General features: G+C 41.2%; 1 protein-coding gene across 3 annotated transcripts in view; it reads right to left on the bottom strand.

Annotated features, from left to right (window-relative positions):
• The window catches only part of LOC126248967 (serine protease svh-1-like), a 455,562-nt gene that overhangs the window by 299,518 nt on the left and 134,966 nt on the right, over positions 1 to 21,078 (bottom strand). For all 3 annotated transcript variants that reach the window (XM_049950539.1, XM_049950521.1, XM_049950530.1), the window contains one exon: positions 15,545 to 15,884. In XM_049950539.1, the coding sequence (XP_049806496.1) occupies positions 15,545 to 15,884 (340 nt within the window). The remainder of the gene's footprint in view (positions 1 to 15,544; positions 15,885 to 21,078) is intronic.

Here is a 21,078-nt window from a genome sequence, read left to right as displayed (position 1 = left end):
CAATGAAAGAGTACATGATATACCAGAACCTCTTTCACTATATACAAAATGTATGTATTTTAAGAAATGAAATTTCAGAGGAATTGTGGATGAATTTTTAAAACGAGTTAGATATAACATGAAAATAACCATTTACTTATTAGTTTATGTAATAGTACTTTTATCACCTAGTTTATCAAATGATTGCATATGGGCTACTTAATCCAATTAATAAACCTGCTAAGGAATCTAGAAATCCAAGGAATTAATTACTAAAGATTATAAACTGAGTCAATGAACTGGATAAGAAAGCTTAGAAATTAAGTACTGGAAATAATAAATTGTATGGGTAGGGATCTAGAAGTCAATTAAGAAATACAGTAAAGTATTTACCAATTCCAAGTAAATGTTTGAGAAAGGTAAAGTACTTAAAAAAAAAATGCTTTCCCTACAGCAATTCGTCATGTCTCTCTTTGTACTTATCCTCAGATTACATTTTTTTTTTCACTTCTGCTACACATTCTTATTCCCCACCGTTGTAGAACTGGATTTGCTTTATTTACATTTGATTGTCTCAGGAACATTATAATTCTTCATAGAATGTTTTACTCTCAGTTGTGACTATAACATAATTTGCTCATTGCAACTTCATTATCACTTTGCATTTTTATTTATGTTCTAATTTTCTCTTTCACTTCTTTTATTTAGCCTTTGATATACACCGAGGTGACGAAAGTCATGGGATACCTCCTAATATCATGTTGGACCTCCTTTTGCCTAGTGTACTGCAGCAGCTCGGCATGGCTTGGATTCAGCACATCTTTGGAAGTTCCCTACAGAAATATTTAGCCATGCTGCTTCTATAGGTGCCCATAAGTGTGAAAGTGTCACCAGTGTAAGATTTTGTGCATGAACTGACCTCTCGATTATGTACCATGAATGTTTGTGGGATTCATGTCAGACAATCTCAGTGGTGAAATCATTGTCCAGAATGTTCTCCAAACCAGTCATGAACAATTGTGGCCCAGTAACATGGTGCACTGTCATCCATAAAAATTCCATCATTGTTTGGGAACATGAAGTCCCTGAATAATTGCAAATTCTCTCCAAGTAGCTGCACATAACAGTTTCCAATCAATGATCAGTTCATTTGGACCAGAAGACCCGGTTCATTTCATGTAAACACAGCCCACACCATTATGGAGCCACCACCAGCTTGCACAGTTCATTGTTGAGAACTTGTATCCATGGCTTTGTGGGGTCGTGCCAAACACAAACCCTACCACAACTGAAATCAGGACTCATCTGACCAGACCACCGTTTTCCATTCATCTAGGTTTCAAACGATATGGGCATTGCATGCGATGTCGTGCTGTTAGCAAAGGCTTTCATATCAGTGATCTGCTATTATAGCCCATTAATGCCAAATTTCATTGCACTGTTCTAATGGATATGTTTGTTGTACGTCCCATGCTGATTCCTGCAGTTAATTTATGCAGTGTTCCTTGTCTGTTATCACTGACAGGAGTACAAGAACACCACTGCTCTTGTTCTTTAAATGATTGCTGTCGTCCACTGCACTGTCCATGGTGAGACATAATGCCTTAAATTTGGTATTCTTGCCACTCTCTTGATGCTGTGTATCTTGGAATATTGAATTCCCTAGTGAAATGCAACACCCCATGCACTTAGCTCCAGCTACCATTCCACATTCAAAGTCTGTTAATTCCCATCATGTGCCCATAATCATGTTGCAAACCTCTTCACATGAATCAACTGAGTACAGGTGACAGCTCGGCCAATGCATTACCCTTTTATGCCTTATGTACATGATACTACTGCCATCTGTATATGTGCATATCACAATGCCATGACTTTTGTCACTTTGCTGTACAACTTACACAGAAATTGTTATGAAAGATAACTGTAAATTGCTCATCGGTACTTCATCCTTAGGTTTTTCAAACTTCTGACAGTTAATTTCAGCTTATATTGTCAAAAGTTTTCTTTAGATACATAACAGTTACAATGATATGTTGGCCCTTCTTTATTCCTCTTTGTAGTGTCGGCAGACTTGCCAACACTACGCACACTAATTGAAAGAGGCGGCCAAGATGCACGCGCTAACTCACGAAGGATGGAGTGAGGTCTGAAACAGGATACGTAATGAATGCTATAAAGAAAAGTACGTAGCTTCGGGAATATTTAACTTTAATCCATCCTTTGTATACATCGTTCTTGATGAGACATCTGGAGATTGTAGCGATACAAGTGAGACTCCTAAGATACATGCAATGTTACAAATGGCGCCTTGCTAGGTCGTAGCCATGGACTTAGCTGAAGGCTATTCTAACTGTCTCTCGGCAAATGAGAGAAAGGCTTTGTCAGTGTAGTCGCTAGCAAAGTCGTCGTACAACTGGGGCGAGTGCTAGTCCGTCTCTCGAGACCTGCCGTGTGGTGGCGCTCGGTCTGCGATCACTGCCAGTGGCGACACGCGGGTCCGACATGTACTAATGGACCGCGGCCGATTTAAGCTACCACCTAGCAAGTGTGGTGTCTGGTGGTGACACCACATTCCTCCCCCGCAAATCGGCGAACGGTCGTGTGATAAGGCTTCCGCCCGCCGTGGGGAGGACCCCATGTTGACGTATGCGATGAGGTGGGGAGCCTAACAACAGGCGAGGCTGTGCCACCTGCACCCAGCCATTCGGTCCGAGGGGAGCTAGGAAACGCCTGGAAACCTAGTCCAGGGTGCACGTCAACATGCGGTGTATGCGCCCGTAATGAGACAGGAGGGGCCGAAGGGTCGACCGCCATTGCGTCGGGGGATCCGACGCGCGATGACGACATCTGGTCCGGAGCGGGCAAGAGTTCCATGGCGGAGGACAGCTGGTCACTGGAAGCGATCAGCAGCGCGTGACCCAGGGAGGCGCCAGGCCGTTGCAGCGACGCGTCCACTGCGGGCGGCGCCGGCGGGAGAACAGGCGGCGGCAGCGGCGGCGGCGCGTCGCCATGAGGCAAAATGGAAGGCAGCGTTGGTAACACCTGGGGATGAGGCGAGCCAGTAGATGGGTCCCCAGGGCGCTGACCAGACGGCACCGTCGCTGAAAGCAGACGGGGAGCGGCAGAACCCAGGCGACGACAGAGGCGCAGCTGATTGAGATGCCGACGCACCTCACCAGAGGCCCCCAAAACCAAATACATCGCGCGGCCGAGGCAGCGAAGAATGTGCCCTGCGAGCCAACGCCGTGAACCTCGATAGTTGCGATAGAATACAATGTCGCCTGGAGCAAAAACAAGAGTCTGCCGCTGCACAGGAACCTGATGCGGCAGATGCAGCAAAGACATCAAGGTTCGATGAGGACGACCGTGGAGCAACTCAGCCGGCGAGCGACCATCTCGGGGCTGAGAGCGATACGAGGACAAAAAGAGCAATAACGCGTCCTCCCGAGAATGCGACTCTTTCAACTTCAACATCTGGGACTTGAAAGTCCGGACCAACCGTTCAGCGGCACCGTTTGACTGAGGCGAAAACGGCGCGGATGTCAGATGTTGAATACCATAGGCCTTGCAGAATGTCTGAAATTCAGCGGACATGAATTGTGGGCCATTGTCGGAAACAATAGTCTGTGGAAGACCTTCAATGCAAAAAATAGCGGACAACGCTTGGATGGTGGCAGATGACGTCGTGGAAGACATCCGGACAACAAAAGGAAAATTACTGAAAGAATCGACCACAACCAACCATCGAGCATTCCAGAATGGACCAGCAAAATCGATGTGCAAGCGTTGCCACGGGGAAGTGGCGTTCGGCCATGTGAAGAATTTCCGCGGCAGGGCGGATTGTTGTTCGGCACACTCCATGCAAGAAGAGCACATATGCGTAATCGCAGCATCGATTCCGAACCAAGTACAATGCTGACGAGCAAGTTGTTTCGTTCGCACTATACCCCAATGTCCTTGGTGAAGAAGCCGTAAGACAGAGGACTGTAACGAACGTGGGACCACAACTCTGGACTGATCATTATCAGAACGCAACAACAAAAACACCACGTCGTACAAAAAGTCTCCTTGTGAGCAAAAAATCGGTGAACCAACGGATCCTCGATCCGCGACTTTGACAAGGGCCATGGCGTAGCAACAAAACGCAAAATGGTAGCAAGGACAGGGTCAGCAGCTGTGGCTGTAGCTACACGACGAAAATCAATCAGAAACGATTTGACCACGTCATCGGTTTCCGAATCAATGAACATGCAAGCAAGTTTGGAAGAATCGAATGCTCTATCCTCAGCAACAGACAAAATTACTAAGGGTGAGGCCCAGAGAGAAGCTTGCACACGTTCAATGACGCCGTGTGATTCTAAGTCGTTTAATGTTCTTGCGACCTCATCACGCAATGCGTGGGGAACATTGCGCGCTCTGAAAAATTTCAGTTGCGCGTTGACTTTCAGTTCCAAATGTGCTTCATAGTTCTTAGCGCAACCAAGGCCCGGTGCAAAAATGTCTGCAAATTCTTCACATAGACTAGAAACACTGGTGGAAGGCACAGTCTGATTCACTGATAGGATCTGATTTACTATTGACAAGTTAAACAACTGAAATAAATCTAAACCAAACAAGTTCACTGCAGAAGAAGAACGAAGGACGTAAAATGACACAAGTTTTGTCTGTCCCTTGTATGTTGCAAGAAGAGTGCACTGTCCTAACACAGGGATCTGCTGTCCTGAATAACTAGTGAGCTGAACATTTGCGGCACGCAACGGCGGTTTGCCCAGCTGTTTGTAAGTGTCGTGATTGATCAGTGAAACTGCAGCTCCGGTATCGAGCTGGAATGGTATCACTTTGCCTTCAAAGTCCAAGTCGACAAAAAGTTTATTGTCCTGCTGACGACAAGAGCGACTTTCATGTGCAATTTGAACTGAGACAGGTACAGAAGCACTTGCGACTTTACGGGATTTCCGGCGACGTCGACGCACACCATTTGTGGGACGAACACAGTCACTGTTTGAGAAAGTGGCACTGGACGGGGTGGAATTAACTACATGAATGTCCATGGGCGAAGGTTCACGAGCCCGAGTATTCTGGGTTCGATTCCGGCGCGAAGCAAAGGGCCTGGAATGGTTGTGAGTGTCCGATCTGAGCTTTTTCCGGCAAACACTTTGAACATGTCCTTTCTTATGACAGTAAAAGCAAACAGCTTGGCGTGACGGGCAATTGTCACGCGAATGTCTAGTTGCACACTGCAGGCATGATTTCACTGCATTTGCTTGCCTACGCGGCACACGTGTTTGAGAGCTAGGCCGCAGCTGCGCGGACGTGCGCGAGGGCTGTTTAGCATTCCGTGCAGCGCGCCCGGCGGGCCGGTTAATGTGACACACTGCTGGCGAAGGTTCAAATGATTCCTGAGCAAAGTCAAGTGTGTCTTGCCTATCCAATATGTCTATCACTTGTTGAAGGGAGGGATTTACTAGTTTCAAAATCTGTTCCCGTATACGAACATCAGAAATGTTCTGTGCTATTGCATCACGTACCATTGTATCTGAATAAGGAAGTCCACATTCACACTCAAAAGCACAATCCCTAGTAAGTCCTTGCAATGTTGCAACCCACTCCCTATTAGTTTGACCGGCCGTACGTTTTGTATGAAAGAACGTAGACCTTTTTGCAACGACATTGACTGTTTCTTTGAAATAGGCATCTAACGCTGACAAAATTTCTTCATAGGATAGAGTTGCAACGTCGCGTCGGGGAAACAATTTCACTATCACACGGTAGGTGGACACACCGACACACGAAAGCAAAAACGGCTGCCGCTCATTACCTTGAATTCTGTAGGCGGCGAGATGGAAGCCAAATTGGCGTGACCACTCCGTCCAGGTTTCCTCGTCCGCGTGAAACGGTCGAAACTGGGGTGCAACTGCGTTTTGTGGCTGTGGTAGCGGAGAAGCGGCAGCTGCCGCATCGGATTACAGTGCACGTTGACCCTGGACGAGCTGTCCAAGGGCATCCAAAAACGCCTGCGTCTGCTGATTCTGCAAGCGATAAAATTCGGACAGTACATCTAGAGAAGCCATGACACAAGTAAAGTAGGGCAAAGCAAGTAGAAAGAACAAGATCCTGATTGATCCGCATCACCAAAAATGTAGTGTCGGCAGACTTGCCAACACTACGCACACTAATTGAAAGAGGCGGCCAAGATGCACGCGCTAACTCATGAAGGATGGAGTGAGGTCTGAAACAGGATACGTAATGAATGCTATAAAGAAAAGTACGTAGCTTCAGGAATACTTAACTTTAATCCATCCTTTGTATACATCGTTCTTGATGAGACATCTGGAGATTGTAGCGATACAAGTGAGACTCTTAAGATACATGCAATGTTACAAATGGCGCCTTGCTAGGTCGTAGCCATGGACTTAGCTGAAGGCTATTCTAACTGTCTCTCGGCAAATGAGAGAAAGGCTTCGTCAGTGTAGTCGCTAGCAAAGTCGTCGTACAACTGAGGTGAGTGCTAGTCCGTCTCTCGAGACCTGCCGTGTGGTGGCGCTTGGTCTGCGATCACTGCCAGTGGCGACACGCGGGTCCGACATGTACTAATGGACCGCGGCCGATTTAAGCTACCACCTAGCAAGTGTGGTGTCTGGCGGTGACACCACACTCTTCACATTACCAGATACTACCAGATACTTGAGATTACTTTAAATTTTTGAAGTTGAAGTTATGGTATTCCCATACCTCTTCAGTTTCTTCCCATTTTTTCTGTGAGTAATTCTAGTCAGCAAGTTTTTAATGTGAGAGACATGACTTTGCCATACTCTGATGGTCTGTCTATTGTTCTAAGACTCCAATACTAGACTAAATATGCTCTACATCCACATACTCCTCCCACTCCCTACACACCCCAGTGACTTCAGGTAACACTGGTATATCAGAGGAACATGTTGTCTTTTTTGACACTGTTGGGATATGAACTGATCAACAATGAAAAACTACATACAAGGAGAATATTACAAAATAACAAAACACTGTGTTTGGTAGATCTACATCTACATAGAGTAGTGCATTAAGTATGTATAGGGATAGGACAGGCACGTTTGTGACAGCTCACAATGAAACTTTTGGATATAAATTAGCAGTGTTGCCAATAAGATAAGAGACAAATTTTAATAAGAATTTGAAAGACAATAACAAAATGACTATGATTGTGCATCTGTGGATGATGATTGGAAAGTAAGGAATCCATGGTTTACATATGAAAAACTAGAAGGAATCTGAATTTGCAGCTCTATTGAAAATCATTCAGAGCTATGGGATACAATGAGTAGAGAAGTTACAGGCACTATTTTCATACTCTTAGGGCCAGTTGTATAAGCATCGCTGACTGGAGATCAATTCTGACATTAGTTCAGAAATTGAACACTGTTCATGACTCCATTCTACTGTACAACACTAAACTTGGATCCACCAAAGGAGGTAGAAACATGATTGACAACACCACAGAAATCAGCTATCACCATGATTATCAATCTCTGAATGCAGACATTAATCATATACATTGTACGTACACAGGATTTATTATCAAAAGAGTCGTGTAATGATGATGAAGGGAAGTACACAAAAAAAGGAACCAATGTTTGAACTTCTCTTAATAGAAAAAAGATTTTTTTTCAGGAAATCGTACTCAGCCAGCATAATGCTACAACAGAATGCAAAAATCTGATAAAGTTACTACAACAAACAAGAAAAACGTGTAAATATATTGTCAATAAATTCCACAATCATTGCATTGTTACTCCACTTAGCTTCATTTTCTGTTGGTTCTGGACTTTCTTTGCAGAAAGATTTTCATCCCAAAGTTATATGTGATGCTTTTACACATTTTAATACGCCCTGATTAAGCATAGCTTCTGAGATCACTTGTACATTCAATGTAAACCATTAGTGACAAGTCTTACATATTTCTGCACTGAGCTTAGTCCACAGAACCTTGAATACCAGGAAACTTCAATATTTGATAGAAACTACACTGTGTTTTTGTCATTTATTTTCTTCAGTAGGTATTGTGATGAATTCCTACTTCAGTCTGGAAATGCAGGACAATATCTTGAGGAAAAGCCTGCAAGCTGTTGCTATATCTGTTTCAATGAATTGCCAACTATCATCTGAAGCTTTCTGTAGCATAACATCTTAATATTAAATATAGCATGCACACTGCAGTCAATAGCTGGTTTCTTTTTGTAGTTTCAGAAGATTCGTACTCCATCAACCTTAATTTTGAGAATGAGTTCACACTTTGTTGGCCTCAGCAGATGCATTGGAATACTCAGATATCTGCAAAGTGAATGAAAGGAAACAATACACCATAATTCACATCATGTAAGTTTCTTGCACACAGAATGATGCCCACCACAGTGGCTCAGAACGCTTGGAAAATTGTAAGAGTTAAGTGATTTCAGAATGTAGTGTTGTTATAATTATATTTATGACCAATACAGCAGAGAAAGTAGCATCAAATGGAAAAAAACCTTAGGGTTGACCTGGATTTGAAACTGGGTTTCTTCATAAGAGAGACCAGAACATAAGTGCTGAGCTATTGAAACAGCTATTCAATCAGTGCTGGTAAATAATAACTTAGTAAACAACTTATATATATCTACTTATTTCTTCTTTATTCATTAGTACTCATGCAGTTGCCATAGCAGTTTAGCCATGTGTCCGATAGTTCAAAAATTAATACTCATTCTATAGTTACTGCTACTAGAGCTGAGAGAGCACATTTACAGATGTTCAAACACTATTGGCTGTTGTCAATATTAATATTTGTATCTGTTCATGGCAAATATTTCAATTTTTCCTTTCTTCCTCTGCTGCTGAGGGTCTATAACATACCTCAAAATTAATCATAAAAATTGTGAGACATCTCCATCAATTGCTATGAAATAAATTAATATCTACACTCATTAGATATGTAGCTGATAAGTCCCTTAAATTAACCTTATAGACTGGAAAAAATTTCAAGCTTCAGTGGTGTGATAGTGGCATAGTTACACATTTACAAGTTAATAACAACGTCTTTATTATTCCAGTTTATATTTGCACAGAGCAAAAGCACTGTTTTGTAATGTCACTACACTTTAAACTGATGATTACATGTGAACAAGACTTTGATCCATGAATTTTCACCAGTCACAATTCATCTTACCTCACCATAATAAAATCTGGGATTAACATTTATAAAACACAAATTTCTGAGTTAAGCTTGATCTGAAATCACATTCTGTGTTAACTAAGGCCAACTGCTTTATACAATCGACCCTTAATAGTCATGTACCACTGCTGTCAACCCGTTATCCAGCATGACAATGTTGAAGCTGTCAACTAATGGAAACTCAGGATTTAGATGAGAATGTGTTTTGGAGTGACTTTGAACAGAAATGGCAAAAACAATAGCAAATTTCAGTAATTCCTGGAATATCTGTATTGTTATGTTTCTGAGGAATCAAGTTGAGGTTGAGTTTAAAATTGTCACAAACAGAAAATCGTGTCTGGTTTGGTGCTAGAAATACTCTATTATGCCATACTAACATTGAACACACAGCTGAGATGTGAGTAAGTATATTGAATGTTGGGAAATCTTTGTCACATTAGAGAAAGAAGTTTTGTTAACTGGTAAGGAGATAGCCTTTGAAAACTATTACCCAAAAGGTGATGCACAAGGCAGTACATCTCCTCATGGATTACTAAATCAGACAATGCTAAAATGGAAATTAACAAAAGAATAAAGGCCACCTTAGCGTATCAGAATAATACGATGACGATGATGATAATGATGATGATAGGGGATGATGATGATAATGAAGATGGCAATAATAATAATAATAATTTCACTTATTGGTAACTGTATTTTTCCCAATGTGAACTGACACTCTTCCACATGTGAGAGCTGAAACTTAAATAGTAACCACATTGCCATATAGACTCAATTCAATGAAATCAAATAATGTTGTTTGCCTCAACACAAGTTGACTCTCCCTTCCCATATCACATCCATGCAGAACTACAGTTGGAAAAGTGAAGATAGTGGTCTTGTTTAGGCTTGTTCTGTACATCTACTTTAGACATTCTCCTACAGCTAATAAGCATGTACTAGTATTCTGACAACACTATTGCAAATTTCATAGCCAATGCGAGCAATAAATATGATCATAATTAATTATTTAGTGAACTTTTGTTCCATTTTTTGTGAGTTATCATCATTGACAATGGCGGTAAGTGACAAATTCTACATAAGCAAATGAGAAACATTGTTGTGGTCTTCAGTCCAGAGACTGGTTTGATGCAGCTCTCCATGCTACTCTATCCTGTGCAAGCTTCTTCATCTCCCAGTACCTACCGCAACCTACATCCTTCTGAATCTGCTTAGTGTATACATCTCTTGGTCTCCCTCTACGATTTTTACCCTCCACGCTGCCCTCCAATACTAAATCGGTGATTCCTTGATGCCTCAGAATATGTCCTACCAAGCGATCCCTTCTTCTAGCCAATTTGTGCCACAAATTTCTCTTCTCCCCAATTCTATTCAATACCTCCTCATTAGTTATGTAATCTGCCCATCTAATCTTCCACATCTGCCCCTGGAAATGTCTTGCAATTTAAAACATGGTTCCTAAATCTCTGTCTTACCATTATATAATCTATCTGAAACCTTTGAGCATCCCCAGACCTCTTCCATGCATACAACCTTCTTTTATGATTCTTGAAGCAAGTGTTAGCTATGAGTAAGTTATGCTCTGTGCAAATTTCTACCAGGCGGCTTCCTCTTTCATTTCTTACTACCATTCCATATTCACCTACTACATTTCCTTCTCTTCCTTTTCCTACTATCGAATTCCAGTCACCCATGACTATTAAAATTTCTTCTCCCTTCACTATCTGAATAATTTCTTTTATCTCATCATACATTTCATCAATCTCTTTGACATCTGCGGAGCTAGTTGGCATATAAACTTTTACTACTGTGGTAGGCATGGGCTTCGTGTCTATCTTGGCCACAATAATGTGTTCACTATGCTGTTTGTAGTAGCTTACCTACACATCTATTTTTTTATGAGAGATAATTTTGTGAAAAGGATAGTTGCTACTTACAATGTAGTGGACATGCTGAGTTGCAGATAGGCACAACGAAAAGATGGTCAAGTAAAGCTTTCAGCCAAACCGGCTTTCATCAGAGTTGGACAAAACACACACACACACACACACACACACACACACACACACACACACACATGCATGGCTACAGTCTCTGGCTGCCAAAGTCAGACTGTGAGCAGCAGCACATGATGGGAGAAGCAACCATGGTGGTGGGGGTAAGGAGGAAGCTGGGGTGGGGAGGGGAGGGATAGCAGGGAAGTGGTGGGGGACTGTGAATTGCTGCTTGTGGGAGTGCACAGAGATGATGTGGGAAAAGGGTAAGGCAGCTAGGTGCAGTAAGGAGGTTAGACAGATGGCACCCCTCTGACAGCGGTATTCCACCACCCACCAAACCTACACAATATTCTTGTCCATCCCTATCCTGCTCCCAACCCCTAACCTCATGGTTCATATTCCTGTAATAGATGTAATTGCATGACCTGTCCCATATATCCTCCCACCACCATCTACTCCAGATCAGTCACAAGCACCAATTATCCCATCAAAGTCAGGACTACCTGTGAATCTACAAGCTAATCTGCAACCAATGTGCTGCGTTCTACGTGGTCATGACAACCTATAAGTTGTCAGTCCACATGAATGGCCAGTGACCAATTATGGCCAAGAAACGGCTGGACGACTCAGTTGCCGAGAATGCTGCCCAACACAACGTTCTTCATTTCAATGACTGCTTCACAGCCTGTGCCATCTGGATCCTTCCCACCAACACCAGGTTTTATGAACTGTGTTTCCATTCCAGCACTACATAGCCCTCTATTCCATCAATGTACCCACTGTCTTTTTACGTCTATCCTTTTTCCGCTGCCCCCTGCCTCCCCTTGCCCTCCATAAAACTGCCCTCAGTCTAACTTCCCGACTGCACCTAGCTGCCCCACCCTCACTCACCTCATTCCTGTAGTGTGCCCTGCCCCTCCCCACCCCAACCTCATCCTCACCGCCATCACTCAGATTGCTTTTCCCATTATGCACTGCTGCTCGCAGTCTGGCCCTGGCAGCCAGAGACTGTGGTCATGTGTGTGTGTGTGTGTGTGTGTATTGCATTCCAGCATCTCCACTATATGGTGAGTAGCAACTATACTCTTCATTACTTTGTTGTTATTCCATTCTGGGTTTTCGATTGTTTGAGAGACACAATTTGTAAAATACATGATTTCTTCAATCACAAAGCACGTGTATGCATGTACCACAACTGGTGCTTGGAATGTGCAGCACTTGAGTGTGGACGAATACCCGACTGCACTCAACAATCTGAAGTGGCTTACCCCTCAGAGGGCAAAGTGGAAGACACCAAAATGCCTGACCAAATTTCGAATGGAAATGATGAACAAGCAAGAACTACCATTGTTTGTGAATTCAACTATACAAGCAGAACGGAACGTTGTTAGTGCACAATGTTTTAAAAACAACAACAACAGAACTGAATGAAAATTTAATACACCGAAGATGTACAGCATGACAGCACTATTAAGGTCTTCAGGAGGCTTGCAGGAAATCTGCTTTGCATTAGAACTATGCCAAGGTGCATAAAACAAGGAATGCCAAAATGTGGCGGACATTCATCAACCAAGTTATCCCTGTGTCAATGAGTAAGAATGGTCTCCTATACTGCGTTCGTCGTAAGAATAAACCTGATGTAAAAATTACACCATGTATTCTTCCATGTTTGCTTGAATCTCATTGAATTTCATTTCACATGGAATGGAAGCCAAGCTGTAGCCAGTGCAGTGAAGTACAATCATAAGGATATGTTTTATGCTGTGTTATATGCACATAGACTGAGTGATAATGCAGGACAACAACTTTAATTGCACATTTAACGGACAGCATTGGCCACCCTGCTGGTCCAACTAACCTGCAATGATAAGAACAGTTGCACTTCAGACATAAAAAGAGATGAGCAGAGAAATAATATAGTTTCAAATGTTATTTAGTTTTTAAAAAGACTGAAATAATATTCAGCAAAACTCCAGCACTACCGCACACTTCTTAGGTGACTAGATGGAAACCATAAAATGCTCTCGTTCTCATCTAAAATAATATTCTAATTACAAACAAGAGTGATGAAAATACCTAGCTTAAACACAGGGTAACTTTTCTGAGTGAGCTACGTGTGAAGTAAAAGCATACTGCAGGCATTTCACCACATTGTTGATTACTGAAGCTACTGAAGGTGTTAATCACAGTCAGTCATATGATAATCTCTTAGCTCCTTCCTTATCTGAATCTGAGAAATATATTTCAGTTATGGAACTATCATCTGCTACATTGATAACAACTCAATCAACAACAGAATCCACGAAGCCACCCAGGTGCCGCATTTTCTCCTCTTCTTTCATGACATGCTGTTGTACATCCTGCCAGCATTTGGCAGTGACATGTCAAAATGCTGCATGTGTTAGTTCCAGTACATCTGGCACCTTTTACGTTCTTGTTATTTCTAGTGCCATATTGCTTAACTTGGCTGCAAATCAGTTCTGTTGGGTTCATATTGTAGTGGTGCAGTGGCAAATGTAAAAATACAGCATTTGTACTGTGAGCTCGATGCTGTAAAAATGATTGTTTTTCATTTTTCTACATCACTTATCAGTCTGGTTCATATGAGACTACATCTGTGGTATAAAACAGTGAACACAGTCCAAATCATTTGGTTTATTTTGTTTTTTATATTTTCTTAATTTAAACAACCTTTATTGACAATCTGTCATAAAATATTGATAGTTAAGAATTTATATTTGAAATGAAAACAAGAATTTTGAAGCAATATATGATAAGAAACAAGATGTGCATTATTCATAAAAATGATCATGAATTTTACAATTACGAGATGTAGGTATTTCAAATCGAATGAAGAAAAAAAAAAAAAAAAAAAGAAAAGAAAAGACAATTATGATGAGATTTGAACCAGCAATCCATGATCTGTACCAGATTATCAATCCACTATGCTAGCGATTCAGCTATCCATCCAACATGTGTTTATAACTCAACTGTAGCAAATACAGCCCCTCGGAAAACATCCAAGCTGATTTTTTAAATGTAAATTCATGAAAAACATTAAGAACAACATATTTCTCAACATTTTTTAACCATGTTTCACTACATAGCAGGAAGCAGCCTTTGCCATTTTCATACTGTGTATTAACAGCGCTACAATCAGAGCACAATAGTACTGTACACAATTTTTTAAATAAAAACTAAATTGCTAAAGTGATTAAGAAAAATGTCTGTGGCTGGCAATACATTAGAATATCTTAAAGATTCATTTAATGTAACTTAGTAATAAGATATTTAATATGTTAGTAGGACCTACTTCCAGGAGCGTAACAACACCAGTGTATGCATGCTACAGCTTCTGACCAACCATCATGTTTGTATTTGTTTACATCATGTTTATTCTTATGATGGACAGAGTGTATCACTGTGTTATTGGAAAGTGATTGATTCCAGCCCAGGAGACGGGACTAATGCACATGACAGTGCTTCACATTCTGAAGGAAATTTGGGCATGTGAAAAATGGTGTCACTGTCTCACGACTCGTTCTACATGATTTGACAGAAATGGCTGCAATACAAAGCTGGTTGTAACCACCTGGAATGTTAGGAACATGAAGGAGAGGCCTTCTTGTGCCTTATCATTATGCCGGATGAGATACAGGCTAAATGGTATGAGCCACACCTGAGGCACCAATCAAGTGAATGGCATCATCATAAGTGTCACCACAACAACTGAAAATGAAAGACATTGTGATTCTGGTGTATGACTGTATTGATCTTATCTTATCACATACTATTCCCCAATGGCAGACTGTCATTGCCTTGTAATACTGTTTATTTTTGGAATGCAATCTGGTACCAGCTTTCAGAATGAAGTGGCAATGCTTTCTGCAGAAATCACCCATCATTTTGCAGGAGAATGCTTGGGTGCATACAACGCTAGGTGTGACTGATTTGTTTGACAGATGTGATGGGAAAATGCTATACTATCCAGCATATGCCACAGACTTAAGACCTCATGATTTTGACTTGATTCCTGAGTTGAAGAAAGCATTTTATTGCTTTCACTTCAAAATGATTACAGAGACTCTTTGGGCAACAGATTACTCCATTTCACACCATCAACACCACTGGCACTGCTAAATTAAACTTATAGATTCCACATCACTGGCAACAGGTTACACACAAAACTGGTGACTACTTTGAAGAACAGTAAAACTCAAAAGCATGCATCTATTTTGTATCATTTGGAAACAAAAAGTTACCATTATTAAAGTTCCAAACCTCATATTTATATGAAATGAGCAATACTTCTGATCATGAAACATTTTATCAAGTATCATATGATAAACATGCTTAATACCTGAGAATAAATATCCAACAGAGTTGCTCCTTGAGCACTGCAGTACTCTAATGCTCTTTCAAAGCCAAACTGTTTAATGTCACTCCTGTTCTGAACAGCAATCAGAGAGTAGCAAGAATTGTTATAGTTCATTTCACCTGGTTGGCATACAGAAGCTCTATTTCTAAAACATTTCACCCCAGCTGCTTGTGTATTTAAGTGAGACACCTTTGCTTTTTGATACAGATGGCAGAATTCCAGTGAGGCTTCATTTCCATTACAACTCACCACATCCACAGAAATCTGATTAACTTTCTGCGAATATGATTTTGGACAACCTTGCCATGAAAGTTCTGCTCCTCTAGAAATGAAAGTGTAGTTAATATTTGGAACTACTAGGTAAATTTTGTATTTTAACATATATTTATGCACAACTTATTCATAAAACAGAGTAAATCTTACAAAAGTAAACAAATACCATTACAAAAATGTTAAGATTACCATGTGATTCTGTTAAAACTACAATACATTACAGCTATGGCCATTCCACAGTACATTCCTATACAGAATAATTTATGGGCAATCTAGGGGAATCCTTGCTCGCCATAGACATACTAAAACCTCCAATTAATTCAGATTCACAGATTTATTTACAACATGTTTACAGTCTGGTCTCAAGGCCAAGATATGTTGCACTCCTTTCTCCTGAAACTGGACACCTTCTATTCAAGTAATTCATTATACTTTTTCTACTCACGCCATTTCTAAGGCTGGTAGTTGATAAGAAGCAAGCTGGTATTATTTTACTTCCCCTCTTGTTTTGCATCTGCCTCTTTAAATTTCATTTTTTTCATTTTTGACTAATTATCATTAACATGCATGAGTATAATTGGCATTTTGGTAAGAGAGAAAGGTTGGCCCTCAGTTTTAAAGACTATAACACCACATCTAATTCTGTACTTAGTTTTATGTAGGTAATTTATTTTCTAACTTATTTCGACTATTCCTAGTTAGTATCTTTTGTTATCGGGTGAAATCAGTAATTGCTTCGTAACTTAAATTCTATTGTTGATGTATAAACAAATGTAAATTCTGTACTAATTATAAACATTTGGAGGAACAATTAATAGTATTCTTAAAGGATCTATTTGGCTCTATACAAACACATGTTAGCAAAGCCAGCCCTTAATTAATTCCAAAGTTATTAACAGTTTTGTCAAAAGTATTGTCTGTGTAACAATATTTGTTAATTTCATGATTCAAACAAATAATTCAGCCTAACTCTTGTAGTAGAAGAAACTGTTAAAAAGAACCAATTTTTTGATGTATTCAGGTAATTTAATCAGTTAACTTTTAATTGTAATTTCTGTAAATTTAACTTTGAACAATATGTAGTTTTAGTATATTTTATTGTGAGGATGTATAAGGGCCCGATTTTTGGTCACAAGACAGTCTGTCCACTGCCGAGTTTCAGACGAGAAACCTGTGTTGGTTAGATCAACAACAATGCATCAACTTAACTGTGAAATAAGTGTAACACAATTAGGCTTTGTATTAAAACAAGGACAGTGTCTTGTTTCCATATGTACTTTTTTATTCTTCAAGAAATGTGAACTATGTGGTTAGGCTTTTACTGCTCATAGGTGTCCAATAGGAAACTATTGTAGCAGTATGTGGATGTCCATCTGCAACCTATTAATGAGGCTTATTGAAAGTTAAACAACAGTGCACTGGCCATATAACTCTGTATTACTGGGGTGGGGGTGGGGGGGGGGGGGGGGTTGTGAACAATGAAAGAAAAGTACAGTGAAACGCGAATGTGCACCTGTTGGCTACACCATTTAAAGTAGTCGGTGTTGTACTTCCACAACCCATTTTTCAGCCAGTGTAGCAACACAGTACATCGACACTGAGGACAACAAATGAAGAAATAAAGCAGATGAATGCTACACAGTTCTTTCACATGAGGAGGTGTCTTCTTGCTGCCTTGCAATTCATGGACACCATACCTGCAGTGATAAGCAACTCCTTGCAACATAATGTAGATCTTGCCAAGGCTGCTGTGGAAGATCAGTGACATTGCTCATAGATGTCATCAGCAATTTGTCTTTGTAGGAATGTTTGTATTATATCATCACTTGTCTTGTTATTGTAGTGTGATTAGCTTGTACTTCCTTACTTTCTCAATGGCAAAATTTTCTTGTGCCAAAACCTGGGAATTGGGAGCTCATGGGCTATCACTGGGTGATACACTGCCGACTTCTTGCCACTGATGGAGGACAGAGTTGCTACAACATTTAAAGGGTATGATACAAATGCATGCTGTACAGTAGCCACACTGAAGACTGTTGACATTGCCCACTGCTCTTGTGGCTGAGACAAAAAAATTACCACAGCACACTGAGCCTGCTGTTGCCATTACAAAAACACTAGGAAGTGTCATTTCCAGCCAAGAAAAGAACGTACGGTTGTGCATATTTAATTTAAAATTGTTTGTCAATTGTTGCCTGTGGCAGGCACAAGCATCTCTGGAGAGCAACGAGTTGCCTCACTTCATCGATCTCTGCTTACCTGGAACAGTGGAATATTTTTACAGCATGCATAATGTATAATTTGAAAGCCAATAACAACAATGCCTCTTGAAGACTTACAAAGTTTCAAAAGACAACGATCTCATCAGAGATGTCTTATCACATGTCTAGTATCCACAACAGAATAATATTCAGATGACACACCACTAAAGGTATTAAATATTGCAAGGAATTCTTGTAAGAAGAGCTGCCCCTTCCTTCACAGTTTAACAACACTGCTTTGATGCAACCTGCAACGAATTCCTCCCATGCGCAAACTTTTTCATCTATTGGATACTAAATAAATAAATAAATAAATAAATCTCTGAGTAGCATTTGCAATCTACTACCTCAATTATTTGCTGGGTGTATTCCAATCTCTGACTTCCTCCAGTTTTTATCCTTTACAGCTGCCTCTAGTGCCATGTAAGTTATTCCCTGATGTTTTAACACATATCGTATCATCCTGTCCCTTCTTCTTGTCAGCGTTTTCCATATGTTCCTTTCCTCGCCAATTCTGCAGAGAAATTCCTCATTCCTTACCTTATCAGGTCACCTAATTTTCAACATTCTTCTGTAGCAGCACATCTCAAATGCTTCAACTCTCTTCCATCCCTACACAAGCACATCTGGTCCTTGGGCACATTAGCTCCTGCTGCAGCTGCTCTCAACATTTACTCCACACAATGTCATTCGAACCACAAAGCCACACATACCATGAAGCTATACTGCACTTTTTACAAAGATAGTGATCCCTGGGCACCTCAAGATACTAAGATCAAGAAATCAGTGTTTTCTTTGTCTCAATCAAGGCCACACTGTTGAAGACATTTCAAAGATAGGAAGATCCACCTGCTCTCACTGCAAAAGGATTCACCAGCAATCAATTTGAGATGTGTCAAACCAGTCTAAGCCATCCCATTAATAGTTCAGAGGGCAATGTCATCACGAGATGCTCAAGTTTCATGCAACTTCAGATGACGTGTGTTTGTAATAGGGCCCACAGGTGAAAGCTGATTCAGACATTGTGTTTTGGATGCAGGCAGCCAATCCACATTCATTTGCCAAAATCTGATTTAAAGTCTAAACCTACAGGTTATCAATACTCAGTAAAAGCATTCGAATCTCCTTTGACATCCATGCTTCACAGATTAGTATGTTTCAAGCTAAGGAACACATACAAGAATACTCATGTTAGGCTCAACACTTCTGAGAGTTTACATAGCTTCACAAAACATGCAACTGTGCCCACAGACATCAAGGTAAATGATTGACTGAGGGGATTATGGGGCTAAACAGTGAGGTCACCAGTTCCGCGATTCAAAAATTACTTGCGTAAGGTAGAGGTGTCCACTAAAAGTGGATGGATCCAGTCAGAGGGATCAAACTATAAAATGAAGAAACTAAAAACACACACAGCAGAAGGCATAATAGTGTAAGAAAATCTAAAACCAGAGGGTTGAAAGAGCAGCCTTTGCAAGGGAGAGTTTTCATAGGTCCCAAACACAGAAAATGCAAATAGAGGCCCCAACCACAACCAACCTACCACTGCTCTAAGAGTAAAGTAAAACCTTATAACCAAAAATAAACTCCACTGTCACATAGGAAACTTAGGACCAGTTCAACAATCCATGAATCGTCTGCTAATATTAAAGACAAGGAATCTGGAAGGCTATACTTAGAACAAAGGACCAAAAGACGGGGATGTTCCAGAAATAAACGGGATACCGTCAGTCTGGCTCCACAGTAACTTTCTGGGAGTGGCTCATTATGAAAAAGAAAACAATGGGTGAACCTAGTATGACTGATGCATAGATGGCATAGGACAGTGGAGAGCTGTAGTGCACCAGATGTCATTTCACTTTTTGGCAAAGAGAGATTTGATGTGTATCCACACATCAGTACCTGGAATCATTATAAGAAATGGGGGGGGGGGGCAAGTATCTGCCTCTCTAGCCAAATGGTCAGCCAGATCATTCCCTAGGATGTCCAGGATGTCCACATGACTTGGGACTCAGAGAAAGACAATGGAGCAGCTGGCATGGCGAAGGGCAGAGAGAATGTTGTAGATAGCAGAGACCAAAAGGTGACGAGAGTAACATCGATCTGTAACCTGCAGGCTGCTCACTGGATTGCTACATATTAAAACATTGTGAAGAAAGGCATGAGTAACAAAATGTAGGACCCTGTTAATGGCTAGCAGCTCTGCTGCGAGCACACTATATGGTCCCAGCAGTAAATGGTGTTCCAAGCCAGTTGGAGAGGTAAAAGCATATCCTGTCTTAGCTATCATTTGAGAACTATCAGTGCAGAACATGGCAGCACCTGGTTCTTTCCAAGAATGTAACACACAAGATGCCAGAATGTCATAGGGGTGACAGAGATCCTGGAATAGGTCAGTCCTAATCCGTGGTTTAGGCACCATCCCAGGAACGGAGGGGAGGGGGGGGGAGGGGGGGATGGCTGGGTGCAAGAGGAAATACACGGGATGCATTCCAGAGAGTAGAGGTGGACATCCTCCCCTGATGGAGGGAAGTGAGACATATTCCAACCCGCAATCCCACCCGAGGATGGGTACTAAGAGGGAGGGGCCCCGCGCTGGCAAGGAGGATGGGGGTACACAGAATGGTCAGGGAATCATCAAATAGCTACCTCCATCGTATTTGTAGAGAGAGAATCCATGCTTCTGTGAGGAGACTGTAAATGTGACTAGTGCGAAAACCACCAACAGCCAGATGCACCTCATAATTATGAACAATTTCAAGGAGTTTCAGAGTGGAAGGAGCCACTGAGCCATAAGCCTGACAACCATAATCTAGTCTGGGCAAAACCAGAGCACTGTAAAGATGGAGAAGAATAGCATGGTCATCACCCCAAAATTAGTGGGCCTCAAGGCAGACAGCATTCATATTCCGCATGCAGGTAGTCTTCGGGTGGTAAATATGGGGCAGCTATGTCAGCTTAATATAAAAAATAAGGCCCAAG

Source organism: Schistocerca nitens, chromosome 1 (assembly GCF_023898315.1).
Source record: "Schistocerca nitens isolate TAMUIC-IGC-003100 chromosome 1, iqSchNite1.1, whole genome shotgun sequence".
In the NCBI taxonomy this organism is placed as follows: domain Eukaryota; kingdom Metazoa; phylum Arthropoda; class Insecta; order Orthoptera; family Acrididae; genus Schistocerca; species Schistocerca nitens.
Note: the sequence above shows the minus strand (reverse complement) of the source record. Positions and strands in the feature narration are given on the sequence as shown.